Source organism: Oncorhynchus tshawytscha, linkage group LG26 (genome assembly GCF_018296145.1).
Source record: "Oncorhynchus tshawytscha isolate Ot180627B linkage group LG26, Otsh_v2.0, whole genome shotgun sequence".
NCBI lineage: Eukaryota > Metazoa > Chordata > Actinopteri > Salmoniformes > Salmonidae > Oncorhynchus > Oncorhynchus tshawytscha.
In genome coordinates, this window is record NC_056454.1 from 53,054,674 (window position 1) to 53,068,886 (window position 14,213).

Sequence of the window (14,213 nt, forward strand, 5' to 3'; positions counted from 1 at the left end):
CGCAAGAGGCAACGCCAGTGGAACAGAGGCAGGAGAGGAGGAGTCCTGGAGAGATTACGATGAAGGGAAAACCGGCCACCTCTTCCCTCCACTCACTTGATAATAAGATGGATGGCCTCTGATGGTGTGGGGGCGGTGCTTCGGCAGAGTGGGTGGGGTTATATCCTGCCTGTTTGGCCTTCTCTGGGGGTATTGTCGGATGGGGCCACAGTGTCTCCTGACCCCTCCTGTCTCAGCCTCCAGTATTTATGCTGCAGTAGTTTGTGTGTCAGGGGGCTAAGGTCAGTCTGTTATATCTGGAGTATTTGTCCTGTCTTATCTGGTGTCCTGTGGGAATTTAAATATGCTCTCTCTAACTCTCTCTCAGGGGACCTGAGCCCTAGGACCATGCCTCAGGACTACCTGGCATGAAGACTCCTTGCTGTCCCCAGTCCACCTGGCCGTGCTGCTGCTCCAGTTCCTACTGTTGTGCCTGTGGCTATGGAATCCTGACCTGTTCACCGGATGTGCTATCGGTCCCTGACCTGCTGTTTTCAACTCTCTAGAGACAGCAGGAGCAGTAGAGATACTCTGAATGACTGGCTATGAAAAGCCAACTGACATTTATTTACTCCTGAGGTGCTGACTTGCTGCACCCTCGACAACTACTGTGATTATTATTATTATTATTATTATTAGACCATGCTGGTCATTTATGAACATTTGAACATCTTGGCCATGTTCTGTTATAATCTCCACCCGGCACAGCCAGAAGAGGACTGGCCACCCCACATAGCCTGGTTCCTCTCTAGGTTTCTTCCTAGGTTCTGGCCTTTCTAGGGAGTTTTTCCTAGCCACCGTACTTCTACACCTGCATTGCTTGCTGTTTGGGGTTTTAGGCTGGGTTTCTGTACAGCACTTTGAGATATCAGCTGATGTACGAAGGGCTATATAAATACATTTGATCGTGGAATTGCTACCAACAGGACTTCCATAACTGCAATATTCTCTGCTTTTCTAAAACGTGGCCAGACAAGATGGCTATCCAACTCGATGGATTCTCCATTCACCAAGCGGACAGTTGAGTTGGGGAAATGGAAAGGAGAGTTTTGCCTCTTCAACAACTGGTGTGCGCAGTGGAGCGCAGTGGAGCGCAGTGGAGTGCAGTGGAGCAGTGGTGGAGCGCAGTGGAGCGCAGTGGAGCGCAGTGGAGCAGTGGTGGAGTGCAGTGGAGCAGTGGTGGAGCGCAGTGGAGCAGTGGTGGAGCGCAGTGGAGCGCAGTGGATGTCTCGACCCACTGTTCACCCATCTTGGAATACCTGATGGCCAAATGTTGACCCGTCTACCTTCAAGGGAGTTTTCAGCTGGTATCGTGACTGTAGTATACATTCCACCTCAGGACAAGAAATATAACAAGCTGACACTTAAACTGCATGAGGCTATAAACAAGCAGGGAAACATATCTGGAGGCTGCGTCGCCACCGGTGAATTTAACTGCGTTATTAAGACACGTGATCCCCAACCTCCGACACTTCTCCTTCGCCACTAGGGGGCGATAGTCCTAGACCATCGTTAATCTACCCACAAGCAAGCATACAAGACCCTCCCTTGTCCGCCATTCAGGAAATCAGAGCACGACTCCATACTCCTGCTTCCTGTTTACAAGCAGAAGCTCAAACAGTAAGTACCCGTGGCTCGCTCCATTGAAAAATCATGCGGTGAGTTAAGCTGTGACCATGTAAAGAAACTCAGTACATCAGCAGAGTTAGCTGTCACTAGAACACACATGCTGTTCATATTTAGATCCACCCTCAGAACAGCACAGGCCTCCAGAAATAGCATGAAGCCTGGGGTATGGGTGAGGTGGACAGCTGGGGTACAGACCCTAGGAATGGGGACGGGATGGGGTAGAGGGTCATGGTCCTCTGGGCCAGCTCTGAAGGCCTGGGGTTAGATCTAAGAAAATGGAGCTGCAGTGCATGATTAGCTAAACATACAAAGAACAGTCCAAGTTCAAAAGCTAAAACATATTTACAGTAAAAGGGCATCTTTCAAGAACAAACAGCAGCTGAACCCAAAGACTTCACCCCACAGCCGACTGCCTTCCTCACTCAACAGGATATCCTTCAGACACAAAGGTCTCCCTCGAGGCCAACAGATAAGTTCAGCATGGCTTGAGTAGAGTCCATTCCTACTATTCTCATCACACAAACTGCTAGTCATCGTACTGCTAATCATTACCTTTTGAAAAACCCTGCATAGATTAGCATACATTACAAGCTGGTCAGTGTTGGTCTGATGCTGGTCTGATGCTGGTCTGATGCTGGTCTGGCCAGCGTTGGTCTGATGCTGGTCTGGCCAGCGTTGGTCTGATGCTGGTCTGGCCAGCGTTGGTCTGATGCTGGTCTGGCCAGCGTTGGTCTGATGCTGGTCTGGCCAGCGTTGGTCTGATGCTGGTCTGGCCAGCGTTGGTCTGATGCTGGTCTGGCCAGCGTTGGTCTGATGCTGGTCTGGCCAGCGTTGGTCTGATGCTGGTCTGGCCAGTGTTGGTCTGATGCTGGTCTGGCCAGCGTTGGTCTAACTGGTTATGCTGGCATGGTGACCAGCCGTCGCTGTGTTTTTGCTAGTGACCAGCCGTCGCTGTGTTATGAACACTGATGACAAGCATACATCCTATTGGAATCCAGTCGATTCCCGTAATCTGCATTCAGAATGACTGGGCTACAAAGATGAGTGAATGAGACTACCTAAACCATCTAAACTGGATCAAAGACCTCAGTAACAGTTGCAATAGAGAACAGAGAGAAGAAAAACAAGGAAATGAAGGGAAATGGAGATACCTAGTCAGTTATACAACTGAATGCATTCAACTGAAATGTGTCTTATGCATTTAACCCAACCCCTCTGAATCAGAGAGGTGCGGGGGGCTGTCATAATCGACATCCACAACATTCCCCGGCACCCAGGGAACAGGGAACAGTTAACAGTAAGCTCAGGGATTCTGCCCAACGCTCTAACCACTAGGCTACCTGCCACCGAAGATAGTGGCCACTATACAGAAGTCAAAGCTCTCTGGATGAGTTCTCTCAAAACACAAAACTAACCCAACATGATGCCCAGTCACTTTATTAATTCAGCCACTTACTTAGATGAACTAGAAAGGTAAACTTAGGGGGTCGCGGAAACATAGAATTCTACTTTTTTCACAAAGAAAAAAAAGAATAAAACAAGAAATATTGTGCTGAATTTTGTAACTGCAGATAGATGTAAAATGCTTCTTATTGTACTTTCTGCTTGGCCTCAGACTAATGTGTCACAACTTGTAGACTTGTTTCCAAGCTGCTGTGCGGTTTGTTTCTTTTTTTGCTACCTGCCAACTTTACGTTTTTTAAAAACTTTTTAATGACCGTTTTATATTTTTATTTCGCCCCCCGCCTGCTCAACTTTTTCACTCCGGACGCTTTATCTGGACGTGGTTCTACAGGACCTCCACCAGCCAACCAGTAGTAACATTAACATGATGCTTTATCTGGACGTGGTTCTACAGGACCTCCACCAGTCAAAGCTAAGTAGTAACATTAACATGATGCTTTATCTGGACGTGGTTCATCAGGACCTCCACCAGCCAACCAGTAGTAACATTAACATGATGCTTTATTTGGACGTGGTTCTACAGGACCTCCACCAGCCAACCAGTAGTAACAGTAACATGATGCTTTATCTGGACGTGGTTCTACAGGACCTCCACCAGCCAACCAGTAGTAACATTAACATGATGCTTTATCTGGACGTGGTTCTACAGGACCTCCACCAGTCGAAGCTAAGTAGTAACATTAACATGATGCTTTATCTGGACGTGGTTCATAAAGGACCTCCACCAGCCGAAGCTAAGTAGTAACAGTAACATGATGCTTTATCTGGACGTGGTTCTACAGGACCTCCACCAGCCAACCAGTAGTAACATTAACATGATGCTTTATCTGGACGTGGTTCTACAGGACCTCCACCAGTCGAAGCTAAGTAGTAACAGTAACATGATGCTTTATCTGGACGTGGTTCTACAGGACCTCCACCAGCCAACCAGTAGTAACATTAACATGATGCTTTATCTGGACATGGCTCGTCAGGACCTCCACCAGCCGAAGCTAAGTAGTAACATTAACATGATGCCTTCTAATTGCAGTCGCTGTACTCATAATATACAGGGGAACGATTGCCTTAAGGCGAGGATAGCTGTGCTACAAGCCCAGCTTCAGACGCAATCGTTAGGCAGGGTAATTTCAGTGTAGGAAAGGATGAAACAGCATGTGTCACCAGAGCAATACAGAAATGGAATAAATTAAATGAGCAAACTAGAAACCTTTCAATATATACATTTAAAAATTATTTTAAAAACAATTTAAATATAGTATATAGAAATGCTGTGAGATTATAGTAGATGAAGAATCAATATTTTTTTAGATTGAGTATTTATTGGGTCATTATGCTAGTATTATGTATGTTTGTAATAGTGTGTTATATGTGAAAGTGTGTTTATATTATAAATTGTATTTTAATGTTTAAGGACTCTTGGAAGATTAGTCCAAATGGGGACTAAAAGAGATCAAAATCAAATCGAAAATCAACCAATAAGTACAGGTAGTAACGTGTAAATCCTCTCGAACAGTCCCCACAGCCGGACAACTTTCTCATGGCTTCTGGAGGGAAATGCTGTAGGAATGCTCAACCGGGGTCACTCATTCAGCCGACAGAAACTTCCAACCGGTTTTCCCCATTAAGCAGTGAGTCGGAGTCAGATGCCGAGCCTTCTCTTGTCTCTACTCCTCCCGTTACGGGGTCTGAGACGCCGAAGCCTCCCACCATTAGCTCTGACAAATTGAAAACCCTAGTCATTGGCGACTCCATTACGCGCAGTATTAGACTTAAAACGAATCATCCAGCGATCATACAATGTTTATCAGGGGGCAGGGCTGCTGACGTTAAGGCTAATCTGATGATGGTGCTGGCTAAAGCTAAAACTGGTGAGTGTAGAGAGTATAGGGATATTGTTATCCACGTCGGCACCAACGATGTTAGGATGAAACAGTCAGAGGTCACCAAGCGCAACATAGCTTCAGTGTGTAAATCAGCTAGAAAGATGTGTCGGCATTGCGTAATTGTCTCTGGCCCCTTCCCAGTTAGGGGGAGTGATGAGCTCTACAGCAGAGTCTCACAACTCAATCGCTGGTTGAAAACATTTTTCTGCCCCTCCCAAAAGATAGAATTTGTAGATAATTGGCCTTCCTTCTGGGACTCACCCACAAACAGGACCAAGCCTGACCTGCTGAGGAGTGACAGACTCAAGCCTTGCAGGAGGGGTGCTCTCATCTTATCTACCAACATAGACAGGGCTCTAACTCCCCTAGCTCCACAATGAGATTGCAGGCCAGGCAGCAGGCTCCCTGTCAGCCAGCTTAGTGGAGTCTGCCACTAGCACAATCAGTGTAGTCAGCTCAGCTATCCCCATTGAGACAGTGTCTGTGCCTCGACCTAGGTTGGACAAAACTAAACATGGCGGTGTTCGCCTTAGCAATCTCACTAGAGTAAAGACCTCCTCCATTCCTGTCATTATTGAAAGAGATCGTGATACCTCACATCTCAAAATAGGGCTACTTAATGTTAGATCCCTCACTTCCAAGGCAGTTATAGTCAATGAACTAATCACTGATCATAATCTTGATGTGATTAGCCTGACTGAAACATGGTTTAAGCCTGATGAATTGGCTGTGTTAAATGAGGCCTCACCTCCTGGTTACACTAGTGACCATATCCCCCATGCATCCCGCAAAGGCGGAGGTGTTGCTAACATTTACGATAGCAAATTTACAAATAAAACATTTGTCTTTTGAGCTTCTAGGCAGCCTACTCAATCACTTTTTACAGCTACTGTTTACAGTCCTCCTGGGCCGTATACAGCGTTCCTCACCGAGTTCCCCGAATTCCTATCGGACATTGTAGTCATGGAAGATAATATTCTAGTTTTTGGTGACTTTAATATTCAAATGGAAATGTCCACAGACCCATTCCAAAAGGCCTTCGGAGCCATCATCGACTCAGTGGGTTTTGTCCAACGTGTCTCTGGACCTACTCACTGCCACAGTCATACTCTGGACCTAGTTTTGTCCCATGGATCTCTGTTGTGGATCTTAATGTTTTTCCTCATAATACTGGACTATCGGACCACCATTTTATTATGTTTGCAATCGCAACAAATAATCTGCTCAGACCCCAACCAAGGATCATCAAAAGCCGTGCTATAAATTCTCGGACGACCCAAAGATTCCTAGATGCCCTTCCAGACTCCCTCCGCCTACCCAAGGATGCCAGAGGACAAAAATCAGTTAACCACCTAACTGAGGAACTCAATTTAACTTTGCACAATACCCTAGATGCAGTCGCAACCCTAAAAACATTTGTCATAAGAAACTAGCTCCCTGGTATACAGAAAATACCCGAGCTCTGAAGCAAGCTTCCAGAAAATTGGAATGGAAATGGCGCCACACCAAACTGGAAATCTTCCGACTAGCTGATGCTTGATCATCCTATTTTTCAAACTTAATTGAGGAACATCAAAAATGTATTTTTGATACGGTCGCAAAGCTAACTAAAAAGTAGCATTCCCAAGAGAGGATGGCTTTCACTTCAGCAGTGATACATCCATGAACTTCTTTGAGGAAAAGATCATGATCATGAGAAAGCAAATTACAGACTCCTCTTCAAATCTACATATTCTTTGTCCTGAAACTGCCAGGACCTAGGATCAAGGGAGACAAGTGTTTTAATACTATATCTCTTGACACATTCGTGAAAATAGTCATGGCCTCGAAACCTTCAAGCTGCATACTGGACCCTATTCCAACTAAACTACTGAAAGAGCTGCTTCCTGTGCTTGGCCCTCCTATGTTGAACATAATAAACGGCTCTCTATCCACCGGATGTGTACCAAACTCACTACAATTGGCAGTAATAAGCATCTCTTGAAAAAGCCCAAACTTGACTGAGAATTTATTCAACTTTTTTAAACGTTCTATATCGAATATCCCATTTCTCTCAAAAATGTTAGAAAAAGCTGAAGCGCAGCAACTCACTGCCTTCCTGAAGACAAACAATGTATATGAAAAGCTTCAGTCTGGTTTTAGACCCCATCATAGCACTGAGACTGCACTTGTGAAGGTGGTAAATTACCTTTTAGTGGCGTCCCTGGTAATGTTAGAGGCTCTGCATCTGAGGCGTCCCGAGGCTCTGCATCTGTCCTCGTGCTCCTAGACCTTAATGCTGCTTTTGACACCATGGATCACCATATTCTTTTGGAGAGATTAGAAACCCAAATTGGTCTACACGGACAAGTTCTGGCCTGGTTTAGATCTTATCTGTGGGAAAGATATCAGTTTGTCTCGGGGGATGGTTTGTCCTCTGACAAATCAACTGTAAATTTCGGTGTTCCTCAAGGCTCTGTTTTAGGACCACTATTGTTTTCTCTATTTTACCTCTTGGTGATGTCATTCGAAAACATAATGTTAACTTTCACTGCTATGCAGATGATACAGAGCTGTACATTTGGATGAAACGTGGTGAAGCCCCAAAATTGCCCTCTCTGGAAGCCTGTGTTTCAGATAAGGAAGTGGATGGCTGCAAACTTTCTACTTTTAAACTCGGACAAAACAGAGATGCTTGTTCAAGGTGCCAAGAAACAACGAGATCTTCTTTTCAATCTGACAATTAATCTTGATGGTTGTACAGTCGTCTCAAATAAAACTGAAGGACCTCGGCGTTACTCTGGACCCTGATCTCTCTTTTGACGAACATATCAAGACTGTTTCAAGGACAGCTTTCTTCCATCTACATAACATTGCAAAAATCAGAAACCTTCTGTCCAAAAATGAATCCATGCTTTTGTTACTTCTAGGTTAGACTACTGCAATGCTCTACTTTCCGGCTACCAGGATAAAGCACTAAATAAAACTTCAGTTAGCACTATGGCAACTCGTTGGCAACACCCACCCATAGCACGCGCTCCAGCAGGTGTATCTCACTGATCATCCCTAAAGCCAACACCTCATTTGGCCGCCTTTCGTTCCAGTTCTCTGCTGCCTGTGACTGGAACGAATTGCAAAAAAAATATAATTTTTTTACATTTACATTTTTTTTTTTTTTTAAATCGCTGAAGTTGGAGACTTATCTCCCTCACCAACTTCAAACATCTGCCATCTGAGCAGCTAACCGATCGCTGCAGCTGTACATAGTCTATTGGTAAATAGCCCACCAATTTTTACCTACCTCATCCCCATACTGTTTTTATTTATTTACTTTTGTGCTCTTTTGCACACCAATATCTCTTCCTGTACATGACCATCTGATCATTTATCACTCCAGTGTTAATCTGCTAAATGGTAATTATTCGCCTACCTCCTCATGCCTTTTGCACACAATGTATATAGACTCTTTTTTTCTTTTTTTCTACTGTGTTATTGACTTGTTAATTGTTTATTCCATGTGTAACTCTGTTGTTTGTTCACACTGCTATGCTTTATCTTGGCCAGGTCGCAGTTGTAAATGAGAACTTGTTCTCAACTAGCCTACCTGGTTAAATAAAGGTGAAATAAAAATAAAATAAACTAGAATCTTGACTAGAACCAACATTTATTATCATATTACTCCAGTGCTAAGCCTCTACACTGGCTTCCTGTTAAGGCTAGGGCTGATTTCAAGGTGTTACTGCTAACCTACAAAGCATTACATGGGCTTGCTCTTACCTATCTCTCTGATTTGGTCCTGCCGTACATACCTACACGTACGCTACGGTCACAAGACGCAGGCCTCCTAATTGTTCCTAGAATTTCTAAGCAAACAGCTGGAGCCAGGGCTTTCTCCTATAGAGCTCCATTTTTATGGAACGGTCTGCCTATCGATGTGAGATAGTTTGTGTCGGGGGGCTAAGGTCAGTCTGTTATATCCGGAGTATTTCTCCTGTCTTATCCGGTGTGAATTTAAGTATGCTCTTTCTAATTGTCTTTCTCTGAGGACTTGAGCCCTAGGACTGATGACTCCTTGACCTGTTGCACCCTTGACATCCACTGTGATTATTATTATTATTTTACCCTGCTGGTCATCTATGAACATTTGAACATCTTGGCCATGTTCTGTTATAATCTCTACCGGGCACAGCCAGAAGAGGACTGGCCACCCCACATAGCCTGGTTCCTCTCTAGGTTTCTTCCTAGGTTTTGGCCTTTCTAGGGAGTTTTTCCTAGCCAACGGGCTTCTACACCTGCATTGCTTGCTGTTTTGGGGTTTTAGGATGAGCGATGTACAAAAGTGAGTTAGTTGCACGTCCTCTATTGAAACCAAAAAACACACTTTACCTTCACTATAAAATGTGACCCCTGTCAATACCAGCTCCCACTTCCTCCCGTCATTTACAAACACTGTTCTGGGGAACTACGGTAAACTTCTGAATGTCAAATCATGTGACATAGCATATTACATAAGGTATTTACATAAAAAGTACCTACAATTATTCTCAATGTTTTAAGAAAAATGTAAAAGAAAAAAGTTTCAATTGAATTGAAAAACCATCCAATGGCTATTTCCAAATACCCCGGTATACTGCCCAAGCCTAGAGGGCCAACAGGGTCTTTTCTCTCAGCCACATTACAAAATGTGTAGAATAGCATGAGCTACAAAAAAATGGCACATTTTTCTCTTTACCCCATGGCAATGTGTGTATAATTGCAGGAAATTTGCTTTTCAAAACAGCAAAAGTCGTTAAACTGAGGGACGCCACTGTAAAGGAAAGTGAAAAAACACAGCTATGGAAGGAAACGATAAAAACATTAAAAAATCTACCTGGCATAGAGCATGCTGGGAAATGTGATAATAATGGGTGTGGTTTTGCAGACCAGCAAAATTAGATTACTTGGGAGTCAACCTTGCTTGGGATTTAAAAGAGGTCGGCATACCCCTGGAGGTCGGGCCCCCCAGATACCATTTGAAAATGTGACGCACACAAAATGGTCACAGTTGTGTTTGTTTATTTTTTTTATTTAAGAAATGGTTTTATTATTTGAGAGCCAATAATTGTGCTACTTTTACTTCCTTATTGTAGTTCCCCAGGTTAATGCATTAATATAACCTGTGACGGTGTTGGTACCATTAGGTGGAGGCAGCAGATCTGTTGGTTGGTGGCCTTTGCAATGGTGATTATGGATATTCAGAAAGAACTCAGACCCCTCGACTTTCCACATTTTGTTACCGTACAGCCTCATTCTAAAATTGATTAAATAAAAAAAATATCCTCAATGACATCACAATACCCCATAATGACAAAGTCAAAACAGGTTTTTAGATCAGTTTTTTTCAAAAAAAAAAAAAATACCATATTTACGTAAGTATTCAGACTTTATGAGACTCTAAATTGAGCTCAGGTGCTTCGTTTTTCCATTGATCATCCTTGAGATGTTTCTACAACTTGGAGTCAACCTGTGGTAAATTCAATTTATTGGACATGATTTGGAAAGGCACACACCGGTCTATATATGGTCACACAGTTGACAGTTCATGTCAGAACAAAAACCAAGCCATGAGGTTGAAGGAATTGTCCTTGGCGCTCCAAGACAGGATTTTGTCGAGGCACAGATCTGGGGAAGGGTACCAAAAATGTTATGCAGCATTGAAGGTCCCCAAGAACACAGTTGCCTCCATCATTCTTAAATGGAAGAAGTTATGAACCACCAAGACTCTTCTAGAGCTGGCCACCTGGCCAAACTGAGCAATCAGAGGAGAAGGGCCTTTGTCGGGGAGGTGACCACGAACCAAAAGGTCACTGACAGAGCTCCAGAATTAATCTGTGGAGATGAGAGAACCTTCCAGAAGGACACTCATCACTGCAGCACCAAAATGGGGTGAAGGTTCACCTTCCAACAGGACAACACAGCCAGGATCACACAGAAGTGGCTTCGGGACAAGTCTCTGAATGTCCTTGAGTGGCCCAGCCAGAGCCTGGACTTGAACGCGATCAAACATCTCTGGAGAGACCTGAAAATAGCTGTGCAGCAACACTCCCCATCAAAAGGGGTGGCAGGTAGCCTAGTGGTTAGAGAGTTGGACTAGTAACCGAAAGGTTCAAAGATGGATTCCCCGAGCTGACAAGGGAAAAATCTGTTCTGCCCCTGAACAGGCAGTTAACCCACTGGGTTGTCATTGAAAATAAGAATTTGTTCTTACTGACTTGCCTCATTAAATAAAAGGTAAAATTAAAATTAAAAATAAAGGTGCTTCAACAAAGTACTGAGTAAACGGTCTGAATTACCTACGCAAATGTTATATTTCCAGGTATAGTTTTTTAAAATAAACTTGCAAACATTTTTTTTTTATAAAAAAAAAATAAACTGTTTTAGCTTTGTCATTCTGGGGTATTGTGATGTCATCATGGGGTATTGTGATGTCATCATGGGGTATTGTGTGTAGATTGATGAGGGAAAATCTAATCAATCCATTTCAGAATTAGGTTGTAATGTAACAAAATGTGGAAAAAGCCAAGGAGTCCGAATGCACCATACTTATATGCACTGTGCAGCCTTACCTACGGGTCTTGGGTGATCAGCCTACTCAGTGACACCCACAGAACACTAATATTCATGGTCTTAAGATCCATACTTAAGGCTGTACATGGACCCCTGCTCAGATGAAACCTCTCTCCTGGATGAAACAATAATCATCACCTGTACTCCTGGCTGAGTGAGTTAATGCAAACACACCACTATTTATCTATTTCAATCTGTATACTGACTTGCCTTTTTAAAGAAATCCTGAACATGCTGAAAAAACCATTGTGGCCCCACAAGTGTCTGTAGGCGACCCAGGGTAGAGGTCGACCTCTAATCCAGGGCCTTCAAAATCTGGACATAACTAATAGACATTTACAACAATTGTATTTATTTCACCTTTTCATGCTACACAAAGATAAATAACACATGTTGGTAAACTAATCTAATCTGCTAGGTGGACTTACTACACCTGTTGCTGAGATGTTACAGTCAACATAGGCCCTACAACACAGAGTAATTAGCCTGATAAAGACCATCTTGGTTAGTGAAGATAGTTTGGTTTGTCCCCGTACGTAGTTTGTCCTCCTTACCTTTCCGTAGTCGGTTGTAAGGACCAGGTATCCGTCTTCGTGGGAACAGGAGCTGACAGTAGCAGGGAGGAGCAGCTCTTTGTCCCGCAGCCAGACACGGGCCCCCTGAAACACAACAGAAGATCAGCCTCTGGGAGCACAGAGGACATTACTAGAATCTGATGCCCCTGACTGTCAACAACTACTAGAATGTGTCAATGTCAAGGGCCACTTCAGGAGAGGCATGGCACCCCATACACATGCCATAAGAGAAACAATTATTTCCCATCCTGGTTCTACAGAATAGACACCAACATTTCAGAGAGAAAACATAAGCTAGAAAGATAGACGGTCTTCAACAGTTTAAGTGACATTTAAATACAACAGACAACAGACTGCCACCAGTCAGTCCCTGACTCAGGTTCTGACCAGTTGGAGAGGTCCTTGACACTGAGTCTCACAATCCTGCCACATAGCACAGCCTAGTCATTAGCCATCCCGGGCTGGCAGGCTCAGAGCACAAGGCTGCAGCGCCATAGTGTCCACTGTGTTCTACTGAGGGAGGGCTGCAGTACCATAGTGTCCACTGTGTTCTACTGAGGGAGGACTGCAGCACCATAGTGTCCACTGTGTTCTACTGAAAGCTGCAGCACCACAGTGTCCACTGTGTTCTACTGAGGGAGGGCTGCAGCCACATCATAGTGTCCACTGATTATCAAAACTACCCACCAACCCATGAAGCATTGCAGCACACAGCCACAATTTCCTGTCTGTTAAAAAAACAGATGGGTGGTCTGGGTGGTCTGCTCCAGACTGGAGTCAACGACCTCCCACCCATGTGATGGGTTCTGACTTTTACACCAGAAATATACTTATTCATGTCACTGAGGGAGAGAGGGGAATGTATAACGTTTACATTCTGTCAGGATATGTTATTGATAGACATCAGGGATCCTCTGGGAGGAGAAGAGACACAGTCTGGTACCAGGCACCATGACAGCCGTGAGTTGGGGAGGAGTGAGCACTTTGGGGCAGAGGTCAGGTTAGATGAAGTGAGGAAGAACAGATAAGTAATCTTCAGAGGTGTAAGGAGGGGCACGGCAGGGTAGCCTAGTGGTTAGAGCGTTGGACTAGTAACCGGAAGGATGCAAGTTCAAACCCCCGAGCTGACAAGGTACAAATCTGTCTTTCTGCCCCTGAACAGGCAGTTAACCCACTGTTCCTAGGACGTCATTGAACATAAGAATGTTCTTCACCGACTTGCCCAGTTAAAGGTAAAATAAAATAAACAGGACAAAGAGTTAATATGTTCCTTGTCTTATGATTTGGTATTTGGTTTGAGCTTTAATAAGAACCCATGAGTTTTACTCTTTATCAAGAACCTAACATGTTACTGGGGAGTGAGGAAGAGGAGCCGGGTCTGCAGTAACAGGAACCACTAGCTGACTGGGGAGTGAGGAAGAGGAGCCAGGTCTGCAGTAACAGGAACCACTAGCTGACTGGGGTGAGGAAGAGGAGCCGGGTCTGAGGAAGCTGACTGGGGAGCCAGGTCTGCAGTAACAGGAACCACTAGCTGACTGGGGAGTGAGGGGAAGAAGGAGCCGGGTCTGCAGTAACAGGAACCACTAGCTGACTGGGGAGTGAGGAAGAGGAGCCGGGTCTGCAGTAACAGGAACCACTAGCTGACTGGGGAATGAGGAAGAGGAGCCAGGGAACCACTCTGCAGTAACAGGAACCACTAGCTGACTGGGGAGTGAGGAAGAGGAGCCGGGTCTGCAGTAACAGGAACCACTAGCTGACTGGGGAATGAGGAAGATCTGAGCCCACTAGGTCTGCAGTAACAGGAACCACTAGCTGACTGGGGAGTGAGGAAGAGGAGCCGGGTCTGCAGTAACAGGAACCACTAGCTGACTGGGGAGTGAGGAAGAGGAGCCGGGTCTGCAGTAACAGGAACCACCAGCTGACTGGGGAGTGAGGAAGAGGAGCCGGGTCTGCAGTAACAGGAACCACTAGCTGACTGGGGAATGAGGAAGAGGAGCCAGGTCTGCAGTAACAGGAACCACTAGCTGACTGGGGAGTG

General features: G+C 44.7%; 1 protein-coding gene across 1 annotated transcript in view; it reads right to left on the bottom strand.

The window, feature by feature from the left end:
- Positions 1-14,213, bottom strand: part of myo10l3 (myosin X, like 3) — a 278,527-nt gene that overhangs the window by 248,685 nt on the left and 15,629 nt on the right. The window contains exon 2 of the mRNA XM_042306828.1: positions 12,155-12,259. Within this exon, the coding sequence (XP_042162762.1) occupies positions 12,155-12,259 (105 nt within the window). The remainder of the gene's footprint in view (positions 1-12,154; positions 12,260-14,213) is intronic.